At 48.7% G+C, this 17,669-nt stretch overlaps 1 protein-coding gene across 7 annotated transcripts in view; it reads left to right on the plus strand.

Annotated features, from left to right (window-relative positions):
* The window catches only part of EEIG1 (estrogen-induced osteoclastogenesis regulator 1), a 38,721-nt gene extending 21,830 nt beyond the window's left edge, over positions 1–16,891 (plus strand). For 5 of the 7 annotated variants that reach the window (XM_087753007.1, XM_087753006.1, XM_087753008.1 and 2 more), the window contains 9 exons: positions 318–347; positions 4,028–4,144; positions 4,676–4,722; positions 7,385–7,539; positions 8,687–8,791; positions 9,062–9,251; positions 9,440–9,561; positions 10,698–10,767; positions 11,645–16,891. In XM_087753007.1, the coding sequence (XP_087609133.1) occupies positions 318–347; positions 4,028–4,144; positions 4,676–4,722; positions 7,385–7,539; positions 8,687–8,791; positions 9,062–9,251; positions 9,440–9,561; positions 10,698–10,767; positions 11,645–11,690 (882 nt within the window). In that variant the 3' untranslated portion in view covers positions 11,691–16,891. The remainder of the gene's footprint in view (positions 1–317; positions 348–4,027; positions 4,145–4,675; positions 4,723–7,384; positions 7,540–8,686; positions 8,792–9,061; positions 9,252–9,439; positions 9,562–10,697; positions 10,768–11,644) is intronic. The other 2 variants (XR_015703689.1, XM_087753012.1) reach the window with 2 other exon arrangements.
* The last annotated feature ends 778 nt before the right edge of the window (positions 16,892–17,669 follow it).

Genomic DNA, 17,669 nt, shown 5'->3' on the forward strand with positions numbered 1-17,669 from the left:
GCTTCTCCTTCTGGCAGGCAGTACTGCCAGTGTACTGGTGCTGGTTACTAGCTGCTTTTTTGGCAGCAAGAAGAATTGCATGGACAGTGGTGGGAAAGAAAGATTGTTTGGGCCAGGATGTGACTCGAACGGAGCCTCTCTCCCCAGCAAAGGTGCTTGACGGAGGGTGGGAGTGACCAGGGTGGTGGTAACCCTTGAGGGAGAGACAGAGGTTTGTGAAATCCTGAGAGCAAATTCCAGGATGGAGTAATGACTTTCCCCGTTTCCCCAGCACATAAAATAGCTGCTTTTCCTGTTTGTTTTGTCTCCCGTTATAGGAGCTGAAGGGCGGAAAAACGTACTCAAAGGTAAGAGCACAGAAAGGGCAAATGTGGTAGAGTGATGATGGTCTTGTCTTCTGTTAGTGCTTTACACCCATTAGAAACCAGTGGCTGCTGCATGAAGCAATCTGGAGAGATGGTCATTAGTTCTTAGTTTAAGCCTGAGTTAAGTGATTTCCCGAAAAGATCAACTTGCTGGGACAGGATCCAGATTGCACTGGATGTGGATTTGAGAAGGGGGTTGGGAAGATGATCTGCATGTCCTCAAACTTTGGGGAAGTTCTGAGTCAGATATGAACTCTCTGGCTTCTGGCAACGTCTTGCTAATAAAGAAACACAGACTCCGGTTCTGTTCTCCAGAACGCAGCAGCCAGCTGTGGCTGGGGTAGGCACCTCGCTGCCTCATGAGTGCAGGCAGAAGCCTCCAGCAGAAATCACCACCTTCCAAAGCACAAGAGACACTGAGGCAAAAACCAAACTGAACAGCAGGGATGTTTTGGTTTGTTCCCCACCATTTTCTATGCTATGGGAGAGACAATGGGCCACCCCCTTCTCCTCTTTGTGCTGGATCAAGAGACAATGTTGGCTTAGAAGCTGAGCTCGCACAGAGCCCGAAACCATGTTTGTTTGAAAATGAGTCACTGCTGCTAGTTTCTAATAAACAGATGTTCAGGTCGCACACAACCTTGTAAGAATTTCTTCTAATTGATATCCTTCCTGAGACCATGGAGGCAACTGGCTTTGAAGGGTGAACTGCACTTGCTCCTGCAGTGCTGTGTGATGGAGGGCAGCGTTGCTGCCCACACCCGTTCCTTTTTTGTTGCGAATTAGGACATAGTCTCTAGGGCCATCACTTTCTCTTTCACTAAATTCACACTGGGGGGAGGTTATTCCTCCATTCTGCAGAGCTGCCTGTCCAGGGAGAGCAGCATAGCTGGAGGAAGAGACATGCCTCTGAGACAAAGTAAATGTATCAGCCTGCTCCTCCCGCAGTGTCCATCCTTGAGCTTCCCACAGTGTTTGGAAATGCAGAATTAAAGGAAGCCTGAAGGCATGTCTCCATGGTGGAGTTAACCTGGGCTCTTATTCAGGCCATGTTCTAACCCACTTCCCTTTTACTCAGTCTCCAGTTGTGTTTAGTGGCATTTTGGAAGAAACCTAGTTGCTCCAGCCCAGAATTAGAGACCAAAGCTCAAGTACTTGTCGTCTCTTGGGCTGGTATCTTGCTTGGTCTCCTGTGAAGAAGACAGGCACGTTCTCCTAGAATTCAACAGAAGATGACCCAAACTTTTTGGCAGCTCAGAGACAAGGGATGTCACACCAGACACAGTGATTAAGCCTTGAAGTCTTGCTCTATGGACCACACTTGTACGAGGCAGGTCCTCGTGGCAGAACAGACTTACTTGGGATTCCTAAGGTTTCTAGCAGAAATCTGTGGTGTAAGTTCATGCAACTAATTTCCCATTCTAAACAAGGAGTCCTCACTTTTTTAAACTGTATTCATTCAGCTGAAAAATCCTCCAATTGTGGCAATGTAGAGGAAAGTGCAGCCTGGGAATGCCCTCTTTACCTGGTCCCCCTTCAGCAGGGACTGAGAGCGATGGAGCTGTTTGTGCTCAAGACAGAGTTTCCATCAATTTGCGCACCTTTTGGTTTGACGTTAATGTCGCTTCAGTGTCAGGGGTTATAGAGCGGAAGCCAACAGGAAGGGCTGATAAAGCGGAAACTCCTTCCCCAAGCTGGAAGAAACACCATCAGCTGGCTGGAAAACTGAGGAAACTATTCCAAAAGGTTACATCTGAAAACATCCTTTTGTTAAGGGATCCTTCCTCTATATACTGGGAGTCTGCTTCCTGAGAAGAGCTTCTGACCTCAGCACACGATACGGGTCGCTGGAGGTTTCTCCCACGCTCTGCCCTCCAGTGTCGATCTTCTCGGAGAAGTTAGTGCTGTGGTGGAGGAGGAGGGATCTGGGTCTGGGCCACTCCTGTGCCATGTTGTTCTGCTGATGTGGTCGTGCCGTGTCTCCTCTGTCCTCCAGTTTTGTCACAGTGATGGATTGCAGCTCCCTCTGTGGCTTTCTCTTGTCCTGTTTATCTCTGAGAGATAAAAATTCACTGGTTTTTCCTTATCGGTGAATATTCAGCAAGCAGCATAGCCCTTGGCTAGAAGAGACAGAGGAACATCTACAGCGAGGGCTGGAGAAACACTTGTGTTAAGGGAATTCTTAATTCTTTTCAGAGAATAGAGGGAGAAAAGGTTATTCTTTTCCCTTCCTTTTTTGCTGAAGAAAGGTTCTTGCTCTATCCCACGTTTTTGGGTTTGTTTTTTTTTTTTTTTTTTCCTTTGCCATCAGGTCTTGTTCCCCTTTGAGAATGGGGCGGAGGAAGCAGCTACGCTCATCTTGCTGCTCTCTTCGCCTGAATCATATATCTTGTGCAGACTGTGGTTTAGACTTTTGATTTGGAACAGTGGGAGCTGGGATTCATACGGCAGTGACTGTGGTTTGTGCTGTGACTCCCTATCAGCTCACGCAGTTGCCAGAGCACCACATTTCCTTCGGATGGTGCTACTGTCTGGGGCTCCCCGTTCAGCTGTGTCATCTGGCTGTCAACACTAAGGCAGGAGAAACGCACTGCAATGCACGGAATAACGGCTAGGTCTGAGCTGCTGCTTCTCCACCTTCTCTCCTTGTTCTCCTGGAAGCTGACCTGTATGTTGAAGCGATGCAAACTTTCCGTGCTTGGACGGTTTGGCCAAATATGGGGTACAGCATCTCTTCCTGATGAGATTAGATGAGACACGACTGACTTTTATTGCTAAAGCTCTGCATAAAAGAAGCTGTAACTTTTTCTTTGAAACGCTTTATTAATACACCAGGAATTAGAGCAGAAAAACAAAACTACTCTTCATTGTGTTTATCTTTACTCTAGAGGCATCAGTACCCTCTTTGAATTTGCCTGTGATCTTCAGCTTTCTGTCACCTTCCCTATTTGCTTCCCCTTTGTTAGAGAAGGTTTAGAGAGCTCACAACTCAATCTCTCCAAATATTTCTCTTCCCTTCTGCCTGTCAAACATACCACTGCCTAGTTAAATCTTAGTGGTATTAAGGAAACTGTGCTCCAGGAGTTCCCAGCCCCGCAGCTGCATCTGCGGAGGTGAGGCACGTGCACTGCTGCGTGGCTCTGGACTTCCAGCTTGCTGTGCTGAAAGTCTCAGTTTTGTTTTTCAGGACAGCGTCACTTTCCTCTGTAACAATATCCTTTCATCTCCTGGTTCACATGCTCCACTGCATTCTGGGATGGCCTGATACAAAGAGAGCCTTATTATGTTTGTGTATGTGTGATTCTGTTTTTTCCACATCGTTGACCTAGTGCCTTCCATGTCCTTGGTTATGCAAGGACTGCAGGCTGGTTAACACTGTCCTGGCCAGACCACTACTGTACGTCCTTCCTCCACGTGGGGCTGGCTTCCTGAAGGCCTCCAAGCATCCACCTGGCTTGGGATTGGGAGCGTGACCCTGCCGTCCTCGAGAGTAGGGGGTCTTCACGGCCACGACTGTGTGTGTACCAGCTCCTGTTTCTGCCCTCGCTCGCAGATGCGCTCTCTTCCTTTGGTCTGTGCGACACCGCATATCCCTTTACTGAGTGATTTTTTTTCTTTTTTTTGTTCTCTCCCCTTCCCCTCCATTGTTTTCTTGGCTACAGCTGGGCTTTGCTGATCTAAATCTGGCAGAATTTGCGGGCTCTGGGTCCACTGTCCGTTGCTGCTTGCTGGAAGGATACGATACTAAGAACACCCGACAGGACAACTCCATCCTAAAGGTACGGCAGCTGGTGCTGCTACAGTGGAAATCCTACTATTGAATTCGAAAAGATTGCAGCCAGAGTGCAGTGCTAGGCCTGAGAGAAGGTCCTGTTATGTACGGAGACAGGATTTTGCTTTTATGCTGCTCGTCTGACTTGGAAAGTTTCCCATTATCAGAGTTGCCCTTTGATATCTTGGCATTCATGTGGCCAAGTGATGACCCTCGATAGCATTCTTTATCATCAAAGAAAGTGTGTACAGGAAAGAAAGCATGTACAGGAGTGGGGAAAAAAGTTTTTTTGCAATGCAAAAAGTGCATTGTCAGGGTGGCCAGGCTGGGGTCCTGTGAGCCACTGCAACTTGGAGTTACTCATGCCAGTGATTTGGGATGGGGGGGGAAATACCTTGGTAAATCCCTGGGGCTGATTTCCTTTGGAAAGGACCTAGGTCTTGCTAATCTTTACACCTAGCCCTTGACCTCCTGGTTGTTGTGAAGTGAGGAGCTCGCCGCAGCATGGCTAACGATGTGCCTTGTCCCTCCTCCCCAGGTCACGATTGGAATGTCCCTGCTCTCGGGGGACCCCTGCTTCAAAACGTGAGTTTCTGGGTGCTCGCCCCATTCTGGGCCAACCAGGACACCTGGTTCTTTTGCTGTTCTCTGCTGGAGACTAAAATTGATGGGGAGGGGGAAAAGATACCCTTGATACTGGGAAATACAGGGGAAAGTTTGAAACTGGTGGTCTGGACTGTTGAATCAGCCAGAATAGCTAAGCCAGCCTGTGCTGTTGGTTGATTTGTTCTCTGCTCTGGTTTTCCCAGCTTGGTTTTTGGTTGTGCCAGTATTTTCCCTGCTAGTGTCAGTTAGGTTTTGGAAACTAATGGATGTTAATAACAAACTTCATGTTTTGCATGAAGGACAGAATTCCTCATAGCTCTGGACTTGGTTTCATTGACCTCTGAGAAGGGAAAGGTGAATGAAGAAAACAATCTTGGAAATGGACACACTTCAGCACATATCACACAGGATAAGATCTTGAATTGAAACAGCAACACAAATACTGCAAGGCTGAAACATTTTAGTTCTCCTTTTCTTCTACAGGGACCTAGGTTCACAATTTGTATTAATTAGCGCAGGAATTGCAATCATGTACTTTTTTAAATGCATCATGATAGGAAAGAATAAGTAGAGGTAAGCTATGAAGCAGTTTTGTTGCTTAAAAAATTGTTGGGGCTCAACTAACAAATACACCGGCAAGATGTACCTTCACGCTGCAGCATAGCGTTGCAAGGCTCGGCAGTCCAAGGCAGCCTGCCTTAGCGTGCTGTAAGGCGTGTGACTATACAGGACTGGCAGGTGCTGATACAAATATTTTGCGTTGACTCCCAACAGTATGAGAAAAGAAAGCTTTACCTTGAGGCCATCTCTTGTACTAGTGGTATTCTGGGCTGAAAAGTTTAATTTTAGGAGCTAGCTTAAAGTGTATAAATTAGCTTGCACTCATGTTATAAAACGCTGCATAATTTTTGGTTGGTTTCTTTTGTGAATGGCTTTTCATAGTGCTGCAGCATTTTCTGAGACTTTCAAACCCTAAATGCCGTGTCATCTGATTCTGAAAAATTTCCGCTTCGGAAGGAAGCGTAATAAAGAAGTTTTGGATATCTTAAACCTTAACTTTGTAACCGTAACAGATGTTTTAAATCTAGGGGACTAGGATGTCTGGCAATAATATGTCTGACAAAAATACCTGTTGCGCCTTCACTGTGGAAGCAAGTCCCACTGTTAGAGTGCCTGAAAATTATGCAGGATTGGAGATATATATATATCCATTTAATATAAGTAGGGTCAGTCTGAAAGTCAAACCTCCTAATTTTCTTAAAGGATTCTTGCAGTCATTCCCATTTTTTCCTTATATGTTGACGATGCGCAAATGTCTAAAAATGGAAGCTTTGCATGTAGAATAGTCCTTGATCAGTAGAGCTTTTGCGAAACGGCACTCATTAGGGGATTAGGCAGGAATTAAACTGTGCTGGGAAATCGCTTCCGAGCGCTGACTTTCTGCAGCAGTGGGATGAACCTTCTCCTCCTGGGTGCCGTGCAGGAGGGCAGAGCAGGCTGAGCTGACCCACGGCTGCTCCGACAGCTGCTGCAAGAACGGTTTGCTTGATAAAGGCTGTAAAGGCCTTATTAAGCTGCAAAGCAAAGTCCCCAAAGTACCCAGGTGTGTGTAAATCACTGATAACATGATTAGGGAGGGTTTTTTTTTCCTGGGGAAGGCATGCTGTGGGCTTCCTGAAAGGCTGTTTGGCTGCCCATATAAAACATTCCCAGCGCTTTATTTTTTCTCCCAAAATACTGCAAAGGTCCTCTCACGTAGCATCTTCCCTCCGAGCTCCAAGTGAGACAAATGAAAGTTTTTCTTTCTCACTCCTCACTTAAAAAGCATAATATGATCCATTAGTTCCAGTTCAGACTTCGGGCTACAGGGAGGTTAGGGCTCCAACAGGAATATTCACTTTGCCACGCTGTACATACCATGGCTTCCACCCAAAAACACTTCTGGAGGAAGGGAGGGGGCTCCAGGCACTCGCCGCTTTGCCCTGCAGTCAGCATTTACAAAGGGATGCTGGGAGCACGCAGAATAACCAGAAAAATAATTTTGACAGCTGGAAAAACACTTTAGTCTTACTGAAAAGGAGTTTAATCGTCAGTTAAAAAATGGAAAGGTTATTTGATCGTTGTAAAAGTACTCTCATAGGGGGAAGGGGTTGCTGGGATAAAAGGTTTCTTTTTGACCTGAGTCAGAAAGGTGTAACGAAAGGGTGCTGGAATTTAGAGCTGGACAACAGCAAACCGGGTCCTGTTTGTGAAGCCAGCTGACTGCTGGGCACGTGTTGGGGGAAAAGGGCAGCTCTGGATGGTCTTCTGGAGGGTACTGCAGGCTCTGAGCCTCTTGTCCTGTATAAATGATTGAATGGTCTCTTTTTGCCTTAATTTACCTCAGAAACTTGCTTTTCCTTGTAATGCAGTCCAGATGCAGTATGAGGTAGGAAAGACCAGAGTCTTGCATGTAGGAAAGCAAAATCCAATGTCACGCTGTGTCACAAGTCACAGAGGGCTGCCAGCTTCGCCCTCCCCACAAAGGGTGGGTGCAGGCAGGGGGACCCTCTTGATAGAGCAGAGTGGGAATTGCTGGTGCAGTGGGGTGATTCCCGGTCCCTGCCTGGCAGTTTGTAACCTTCTTCACTTCTGATTACAGGCCTCCTTCCACCGCCAAATCCATCACCATACCGGGACAGGACTCTACCCTGCAGCTGACCTGTAAGGGCGAGGGAACCACAAGCAGCAGCAGCAGTTCAGCCGCAATTGGCTCTCTGCGTCAGACCAAGCCAAGAACTACCATTCTCAGCTCGGGTATGAATGCCCGTCCTGGAGCCATGCAACGCTTGGCTGTGCCTGGACACTCTTTTGTTTTTCCCAGCAGTTGCAAGCACAGAAACTCTTCAATTTTTCATGTTTTCTAGCACCCATCCTCACCCCTCTGCTCATTAAGGAAATTGAGAAAAACAAAACCTTCTATTAAGTGCAACTGAGGAGAAGCAGCATGAATTTTTGCCACACGTTTCTGTTAGTGGAGATAAAGCAATTTGTTCTTTTTGCTGGGGATTTAATAATTCATGTATTGCACTCATCCCTGCTTTCCATTGTGCTCAATGACACTTAACATTGTTCTCCACTCAGCTATTCTGTTGCTCAGGCTTATCTTCTAGAAAAGTTCCTCTGAAGGTTTCAGAGGTTGGTTTGAGGTCTAATGGCCTTGTTCCAGCTGCTGATGCGGGGTTCTTTGGCTTTGCTATGAGCCCATTTTCAAGGGCACTGCACTTTCCCATAGCCTTTTTTCTTCCCAGCACACTCCAAATGTGCAGGCAGATACACTGCACCAAAATAGCACTCTAGTCTCATCGCCTCAGTGACTTAGCACAGTGTGCAAGTGCCCTTCTTAAAAAGCTGGCTAACGTGTTACACTTGTGTGCTTTTGGATCAGCTTGCTGCAAGAGAGGCAAGCAGGGGCAGTAGCAGAGCAGCAGAGGTTATGCTGAGGTGTCTGTATCAAATTCAGATGTGATTTAAATGGCACGGGCTCTCTCACCAGTAATAGAAGGGAAAAGGTAGTTACAGGAGAAGCACCCAAACGGAGGTTGTAATACTTTACTGCCAGTGGCCATTTGATGCTTTCTTGGTCTTAGGTTAACGCTTTTAATTATAGGTAGCTGCGGATACGGCCTGTCCTTCTAGATCCTTCAAGCCCCCAGAGATGCTTGTAAATTCAGGTGCTGGATGCTAGAACTGGTGATAAGCTTGACAGAGAAGCTCATTGTTGTTTCCCATACTCCCCAGCTGCTTCTAAGCTCTGTGCTAGCCTGTACAGCAGGGCTCTGCCAACAGACTTGCCCTTCCCTTGATCTAGTGTCCCAAGATCAGCCTCCAGTCCACGGTGATCAGCAGGCAATGTGCTGGCTTGGGTACGGTGTAAGTGGAGTGCCCTGTTATTCTTTGGCAGGTGTCCCAGAAGAACCGGATCAGAACCTGTCCAGCCCGGAGGAAGTCTTCCACTCGGGGCACTCACGGAACTCCAGCTACGCCAGCCAGCAGTCCAAGATCTCCGGTAACCATTTATCCAGATGGCTCTGCCAGTACTGGCCCTATCCCTTTTTTTTTTTTCCTGCAACAAGCTGTCATGAGAGTGATTTGCAGCCATCTCTCTTGCCCTGCTCTTTAATATCAGAGTCTCCTGTTTAGTCTCTGCAGATGAGCTCGTAGATGTATGTCTGAACCTCTGTATATGGGAGCAGAAATGCTGGTCCGCGGCTGCCCTGCCTGTTAACTGTGCTGTTGGGAAGGGGAGATCTGGTTTGTAATCACTCCGTTTTTGCAGGTTACAGCACGGAGCACTCCCGTTCTTCTAGTATGTCTGACTTGACCCATCGCCGGAATACCTCCACCAGCAGCAGTGCCTCTGGAGGGCTGAGCATGACAGTGGAGTGTCCCGAGGGAGAGCGGGACCACAAACTAGAGAAGCCACCTCGCCCCCCCAGACCAGCCCTGCTGCTGGATAGACCCTCCCGGTAGGTAACTGAGGAGCAAAATGCCTTCGCTGGGAAGGCAAGACAGAATCTACTCCTGTGTCTTGGTGCAGTGGTAGATTGGATTGTAGCCGCTGAGAAGGAGACTATTGCCAAGGGAAGCAGGAGAGTATCTAAAGTCTGTGTCTTGAAAAGCTGAGCAAGTTTTCCTTTTATTTTTCTCTCTGCAGGAGGAAAAAAGATTCAGTGGAGAGTCACCCAACCCGAGTGGATGACACCAGGATCGATGCTGATGATATAGTGGAGAAAATAATGCAGAGTCAGGACTTCACAGATGTCAGCAATACTGAAGGTGAGAGGATGAGTCTCAAAGGGGAGGTCTCGGCTGTTCTTTTAGCAAGGCTGCCAGGCTTTTACAGTCAGATCCGATCCACCATGGACTCCCTTCTCCTTTGGACAGCAATTTGTTTTCAGTGCTTGCTAGGTGTTTCTGTGGTAGGTAAACAAACCATGTGGATTTGAGAGCTGCACATCCATTAGCAAATAGCGCTTGCTGCTGTTCTGTACCCTACAGCAGAGGTTGAACAGTAGCTCAAACATACAGGATGAGAGGGGAAAAATACCGATTCTTCAGTGCAGTGAGAAATCAGTTACATCAGCTCTCTGCACCGCTCTAGTGGCCTTCGTCCAGGGTCAGCCCAAGGGTATTTATGAAAGTAGGAGAGCACAACTGGAGGGGAAGCAGCACATCTCTGCAAAAAGATGGAAAGAAAGGTGGGTCACAACATGCTGGCGATCAGGTCTGTCTGAGAGCCCAAGAAGGGGTCTGCACCATTGCAGTCACAGCATCTGTTAACAGCAAACTAATGATATCACCGTATTCGTTTTAATTTTCCAGTTGAGCCTAGAAATCAATCTTTTTCATCTAGTTGAGGTTTTTCGATAGGTTTTAAACCTGAGCCTAGCTTGTTAGTAGTACTTCTACAGTTAGTCACCTTAAATTGTCGCATATGGCAACATTCTTATCATATGGGGATTTACACCTTGCTCAGCATGGGTTAAAGCTAGACTGAATGTAGCCACCTCTCACCAGCAGAACAGGCTGAGTTTCTCCTCTGGTGAGCCTACAAAAGCAGCGTGAGGCCCCACATCTCATCTGTTCAGATGTGTTTAAGCTGACCAAGAACTTGCATCAACGGAATTGCCTTAAAAGAAGCAGCTGGAGGAGTATCACTGAATTAATTTCTCTGCGTTTACTCTTCCAAAGCTCAGTGCTGTGCTTGATTTGTACATGAGGCTCCCTTTCAGAGCAAGAAGAGGAGTTCCCAGGGGCTCTGTTACTGTGGGAACACCAGAAAGTGTGCATATGCATTCCCAGAAACACGTTTGTTCCCGTGCTGACCATCGTGTAATGCGGCTGGGAGGGGAGCACCTGGCAGCCGTCGGTAGTGCTGGATTTTGATGTCTCACTTCCTTTTCTACCTGCAGACAGTAACCTGAGGTTGTTTGTGAGCAGAGACGGAACAACTACATTGAGTGGTATTCAGCTGGGAAACAGGTAGGCTTCCTGAAAGGCTGACAGAGGCGCTCCAGAGAGATTAGTTAGATGTTTGTACCCAGGAAACTTTAACCTTTTGCTACAGGAGAGATTTCTAAACATCATGTGCTACATGGTGGCTTTATTCCCACATTAACACCCCTGGGATCCCCCTGGTGACAGGCTACAGCTGCACTGGAGTATGAGCGCAGTTCTCAGCAGGAGCTCAGAGGGATAACGTGATCCTAGTTGTAAGATCCGAGAACAGAAGCCAGGAATAAAAGGACAAAATGGTAGAGGTTGGTTCCTGTTTGCTCCTGCACCCGACTGAAGGCAGGGAGCTTTGCCTCCTGCTGGCCTGCAGCAAAACTGCAGCAGCCTGGTTTATTGTCCCTATTCCCTGCTTCCTCCGTCTTTGTCGAGAGCTTGTTCTCTCATGAAAGACTTCTGAACAAATAAAACTCTTTCTTGCCACAACAGCTCTTAGTATAGTGTTTTGGCTGCTTGTGTTTGAGCCTTTATAGCATCTTTTGAGGTTAAAAAAAAGCAATCATGGTAATGCAAAGATGTGTCAAGTCTGTGACAAAACTGGGAGCAAAGCAAAGCCAGGAACACTGGCTCTTTGCGCAGGATACTCGCCCCTTTCCTCTGTCCTTTAGAAGGATTCATGTGCTACACCCAGCTCTTTCAAGTGCTCTAGTGTTAGCTTGCCACGTAGCTGTCTGTTTTGTGTTATGAGGGTTGACTTCTTGCCAGACTGACTCGTTATTTTCAGTATTTTGTGTGGGGTTAGAGGGCGATGTTTGTGAGCGGAGAGCTCTGAATAAGAACTTGCTTGCTCTAAGTGACTGAGGAAAACAACCTGGCTTTCTTATCTTCTTCCACTCTGCCTCCCCAGGGTCTCATCTGGAGTTTACGAGCCAGTGGTGATTGAAACCCACTAAATGTGAAGAACAGGGTAGAGCTGCTGGAAACAGGCCCCCTACCCAGGCCGCTGCCACATGGATGCCAACCTTTACCTCTCTTCATGCAGCATTCCAGAAGGGATTTCTCCATGCCCCTCCCCGTACGTTTGCACTGCAGAACTACACCGAGACCACTCCAGATCATGCACTTTCCCTGCGTTGGCATTACCCTTCTCCACTTCCCGGTTCTTCCAGTGCCTGCCTTCCCCCTGTTTCTGATCAGACGCAAGGTGTCTGTTGGGCTTATCATTAGTCCTGGAGGATGTTGATCATCTGCATCCCTCACTCCACCCATTCACTTGCAACAGGGGACTTCTCAGCTTCTTTCTCCCCAAAACATTGGGTTATACCACTGTGAACTCTTCAAACCACTGGGGGAGGGGGAAACCATTCTAACCAAACTGAGAGCTGCTTGTTGGTGACGTGGTGAAATGGCCACTTGCAGGATGCTTTATTCCATTGACTCTGCAAGGGAACATCACCTTCCAAGGCAACGGTTTTACTGAACAAGGTATTCTACAGTGTGCACTTCACCTTCCCACCCTCAAATCCCCAAACATCCTCTTCTCATAGGAAGTATCTCCCAAAAGTGCATTTCAGAAAACTACCGCAATCCAGATGGGAGTTGATAAATGGTTAAATGCTAGTGCTTGTTATACCACTAACTGCATTATGCCCTTCCACTGCTGGGCATGGAAGGGCAGTGTTCATCTATTAGCATTAGCAGGAGCACTTTAGAGGTTCCACATTTTACCCAGAGGAGGCTTCTACGTGCTGTCCCAGGAGCGTAATCCCTGTTTGCTGGACTGATTCAGCAAATAGTCCCTGTTGGAGCTCGGAATACAAAGCCTCTTTTTTTTTTTTTTTTTTCTTCTTCTTTGGCTCAGGAAGGGAACTGCCCTTCTTGGACTGTGAAAAGAATCTGGCTATCTGATAGTCCTCCCCTGGGCCAGAGCAGGATGCAGTTGACTGCAGTGGTCTCTCCGTTGTGGTGGTGATTAACAATTGCCTCTCTTGGCCTGGGCCAGTAAGGGAATTGGTGTTGGTTGGCCTTTCTTGTCCTGTCAGCAGGGATCTATGCCTGAGCTGGTTCCTTGGCTGGGGAGAAGCCGCTGTCTCTGCCTTCAAGGGTAGAATGGGTGTTTGCTGCTGCGTTAGCCACAGCAGCCGTTCTTACCTGCTCCGTGGCGAGTGAACTCTTCTGACAAGGCTTCAAACTGTTTTCTGGTTGATCTTTCAATTGCTCTTCTTTGGGTTTGGTTTCTGCAGTTGTTTGACACTTCAGCTGCCTCTTTTCCTTGCAGTGTGTGGCAGAGATGTTGGTCCCTTTCAGCTCCCACTTATAGATTCTCCTGGCAGCTGAATTGCAAACGAGGATCTATGCAGACTCCAGCCGTGGGCCGTCAGCAGGCTGTGCTTGCAGCCCTTCCTGTACAGAGACTCTCAGCCGATAAGCTATTTCTGTGTAGTGCCCTTTCCTCTTTTGCCAGTGTACTGTAGTAGCACTCAACAGCCGTGCACTCGGAGCAATGGCACGCTCCCGGGCATGGCTGGGAACGTGCCCTCCTCTGACACACGTGTGCGTGCACACTCGCACAGGCACATACTTGTCCCATTCAGCAAGGAAAGACTTGTAACTGATCACGTTGTTGTTCAAATTCTTAGTTATTGTAAAGCCTTTTTTTTAAAGGAGGAAAAAAAAAAAAGGATTAATTGTGGTCTCTGTGACCAGAATGCATGCAGATGAGCTACTGGAAAAGAGAATTTGGCAGAATGAGAAACAAGGAATGAAAGGGCCTTGATTTATATATATATTTTTTTTTTTTGCCCTGCTAGCAAAGGATGGCTGCATGGGAGGGTGCTAGGCAGTGTGGCAAAGCTATACAGCTGCTTACTCTGTTTTGACGGTTTCTCTCTTCAAGTCAAGAGGTTTCTTTCTGTATTTGGACAGACCACATATCCTATATGGATCTTTTTCACCCTTTCCCTTCAAAGGGAATTAAATTTGGATTAGGGTAAGAAGGGGTACAGACAACACCTTGGTTTGGTTTAATGTAGGGAAAAAGGATTGGATCTTTTGAGTCTGTCTAGAACAAAAACTCTTTCACACTTGCTGGTGTTTTTTAATGGTGATCTCTTCTTCATTCAGTCTGGGTAGGTTTGGCACTTGCTAGCAGGCTGGTGAGCATCCTGCCCTGTTCCTCGGATGATGCATGTCTGCAGGAAGGGGAGAACTGCTTGCTTTTCTCTCTCCCTGGGGTTCTGCCAGAAAGCCAGGCCCGGCCTGGCCCTCTGCTCAGGTCAGGGTGAGGGCAGAAGCAGGCTCAGGCAGCAACCGGTGTTCCTGCCCTGTCTGCGGGTGGCCGTGCGGAGCCGAGGGTCGGGCTGCTCCCCAGCACCTGCTGCTCCCCTGCGGCCAGCGAAGCCCCTCGGGAAATGGGGTCCAACCGGGACTTGAAAGGAGCAAACATAAGCCAGGAAAGAGGCCAAAACCTAGCTTGCTTCTGCTGCTTTGCTTCTGTTCCCATGAAAAACAATGGCAGTCACTGTCAGAGCAGTTGGGAGCCCAGGGCTTGCTTCTGCTCCCGTTGGCAAGAGTCGGCTGCTCTGAGGCGCTGGCAGCTCGGCATGTCACCAAATCCCCAGTGGGACAGAGGGAGGAATCTCTTCCCGGCAAAGCAAGAGGAGAAGCAGTTGAGCTTTTCAGAAAGCTGGCCTCATCTTCCCAGGCTGGCAGAGGCGTAACCTGCTCCATCGCATAGCTGTGGCCAACCTGGGCATGTCTCTGGCTTCTCTGCCAGTGGCTTGGCACATCACTGCTTGCAGTTTTGATAACTGTGTCTCATAGGGTATCTCTTCCTTGTTTCCACGTTATTATTGACCCCAGAGATCCTGGTCTTTATGTAGCTTTTTAGCTCTTCTACCCCTTGTTTTGAATAAGAAAGCAGCCCTAGTCGTTCAGCTGGGTGCAGCACAGCCAGGGCTGGAGCACCCAGAGCGGACCTGGAGGGAGGAAGGAGCAGTCTGTTCCTATTTCCAGATCCCACGCGGAGCTCCCCCTGCGCGGCCATCGCGAGCGATGCCCAGCGGTCCCTGGCCGGTGGTGGGCGTACGAGGCGGTGGTGATGGAAGTGGGGTCGCTTGTCCCGGAGACTCGCCGCCGTCTCTCGGGAAGCTGCGTCTCGCGAGCACTTTTTTCCTTGTGGCATTGCTGCCGTCTGTTCCTTGTCGGACTTTGAACATTTAAGAAGTGAATCAGTTTCCAGACCCAAACCGCTGGCTAGTTTCCTTTGGGTTTTTTTTGTCATGAAGTTTATTGAAATTTTTTTTTTTTTATAAACCCAGCAGGCTGGTGTTTTTTTTGACTGCATTATTGTTTCATTGATATTTTATTCCTGGGGGGCTGAGGGGGGGATCCTCTTCCCCACATTGTTCCCCTTCTCAGGGGATTCAGAGGTGGCTTAAACAAGTACAAGGACCTTATTGGCAAGACTCTGCATCCCCTGGGTCTCTGATGCTGGCCAGCGGGGCTGCTCACGCCTGGCTGGCCCTGCAGAGCAGAGCTGGCTCTCTGCTCCAGTCTCGGGGCCAGGCAAAACTTGTGGGCTCCGCTCTCCCAGTTTCCTGACCATTAGTTGGTGGAAGCCTGTTGCAAAGAGTTGGGAAGTTCAGTGTAACTTTTTTACTAACTTTTTTTTTTAAAACCAGTATAAGCTGAGTGAATGTCCAAAAGAATAGGCTTAGTTGTGACTTGGTGAAGGAGATGAGTTTCAACTGGAAATTGTGATTGGAAAAAGGGGGAGAAGGATGTTGCTCCTCCATCTTCTTTTGTATGGTCGGCACTTTACACGGGGGCCTTCGTGCTGTCCTGACCCTCGGTGCGACGGGCAGCAGGCGTGTGATCTCTCCCCCCCCCATTGCCACATCACTTTGCCCCCTGCAGAAAGTTAATTAGCCCTTTTAAATGTGTGCTTCAGTTTTTAGAGGGTTCCGAACCAGGCCAAGACCTGAAGAATACTTATTTCATTCTCATCTTAATAGGAGGGGTTGACGTTTTATTTATTTTTGTCGTTGCTGTTTTCTTTTTAAACTGGTGGCTGTGCAGCTGGACTCTGCGCACGCTGTTGTGAACCTCTGGGAAAACCTCACTCCAGGTACGCTAGAGCACCTAGGTTAAACACCCCTCCTGGAGAGGGGACCCCCGCTCCCCTCCTCGCTGCCTTACCCGGGAGCTGTGAATTCACCCTCCGCCCCTCCTGCCCCGTCCCCTGCCACCCTGCCTAGCCTCTAGCTGAACCAGTTCTTGCTCTGGTGACTGAGCCCTGTGGACCAGGCCGGTCCCCAGGGATGAGCTCCTACAAACACTGCCTGGTCGCAGATGTTTGTCCTTGAAAAGCCACTTCCTCGCTGGGGGGGGGGGGGGTTGATGAGCGCAAAATTCCCCCCTCCTGCTTCCCTCCCGAGAGCTGCGTCGTCCATCAGCCCACCCGCACCACCTGAGCCTGACACCCTCCTCAGCTCCGCGTCGCCCCTGCCCTGTCTGGAGGGAGCGGACGCGGAAACCTGGGAAATGAAAAAGGAATTTGGATGAAGCTGTGAGCGAGAGGTGTGGCTGAGCCTCAAACACAAGGAGTAACGGTAGAGCCCGTATTTTTGTGGGGGGAGGGCGGGGAAGGGGAGATCATGTTTTATTTTCTTGAAAGTTAATTGAGCTTGGTGATCTTCAGATGAGGCGCGCACTTGATTTATATCAAATTCTATAGAGAGATTGCTGATATTTTTGGAAAGGGAATGGGTCTATGCAAACTTCCAAAATTGCTTGAAAGATAGTTTAACGTTTTTTTACTTTGAAATCTAAAGATAAATCTAACTTTTTTCTTAAAGCAGAAGTGCGTTTAGAAAGAGAAGCTACTTCCACTGCTCTATTTTGATGATGATTCTTGGAAAGTTTGGGCTGGAGGGAATGACTATTTTTCACCATTTTTATCTTGCTCCTCTAGTTTTTTGTTTCTTTTTCTAACGGAATGCTGTGCCGTCTTTGATTCAACAGATCGTGTTTGTATTTTCTGTATCTGGTTCCTAACGTAGAGAAATAACAAATATATGAGGAAATCAATATAATGTCAAATGTTGTTATGGTTTGGGGGGAAAAAATAAAGGGTTTTGGTACTTCACAATGATCCTTCTTGCTTTGTTTCTTGTTTTAAATGTATTTAAATACCTGCTAAGGAAGCAGAAGGGTGAGACAGAGCCTGCTAGCATGCAGGGCCCTGGAATAGGATTTAGCTTTGCCCTCTGGGATTCCCTTGGCGGCTGGGAGTGGAGATCCCTGCCAGCCCTTCCCTGCAGACGGGAGAAGGGCTGGAGGGGGGGAGCTGGCAGCACGGCACAAGTCCAGTGGATGCAACAGCCCGCAATCCTGGGGGAAGGCGAACTGGTGCCAGTGGGCTGGCCACGGCTCGCGTCCTAGCCCAGGCTGGCCTGGGGGAAGGTGCTGCAGCCCCGGGGGGCTCCGGGGAACGCCTGCGGGCCGTCACGGCTTGTACCAGGGCCGCCCCTCCTCTTCCACCCCAGCCTGGCAATCCCATTAACAGAGGCTGGAGCCAAATTTGGTGTCTGGGTGCTCGCTGCTGATGCGTGCAAAGGCTGGAGGGGACCAGGGCCCCTGGGAGGAAGCGGCTTTGCCTTCCCCACCCTCCCAAAGCTTCGGCCTCGCACGCTGCTCAGCTACACCTCAGGGGAAGGCAGGGCCTTCCCCTCAGCTGCCTTCCCTTCCTCAGACGATCCTGCTCCCTTGTGTTCCTCGGCGGCTGGGTCTGGCTTTTCCCTCTCCTCCAGCCGCAGCGCGTGGAGGAACGGCCGGGGCGCCAGACGCGAGGGCGGCGGTGGCGCAGTGGGGTTTGAGCTGTCAGTTTCAAGCCGGGTCGCTTCCATCAGAATGTACAGACGTGGGGTGGC

The sequence above is a fragment of the Nipponia nippon genome, unplaced genomic scaffold, assembly GCF_047370975.1.
Source record: "Nipponia nippon isolate SJK-2023a ecotype South Korea unplaced genomic scaffold, ASM4737097v1 scaffold_16, whole genome shotgun sequence".
In the NCBI taxonomy this organism is placed as follows: Eukaryota; Metazoa; Chordata; class Aves; order Pelecaniformes; family Threskiornithidae; genus Nipponia; species Nipponia nippon.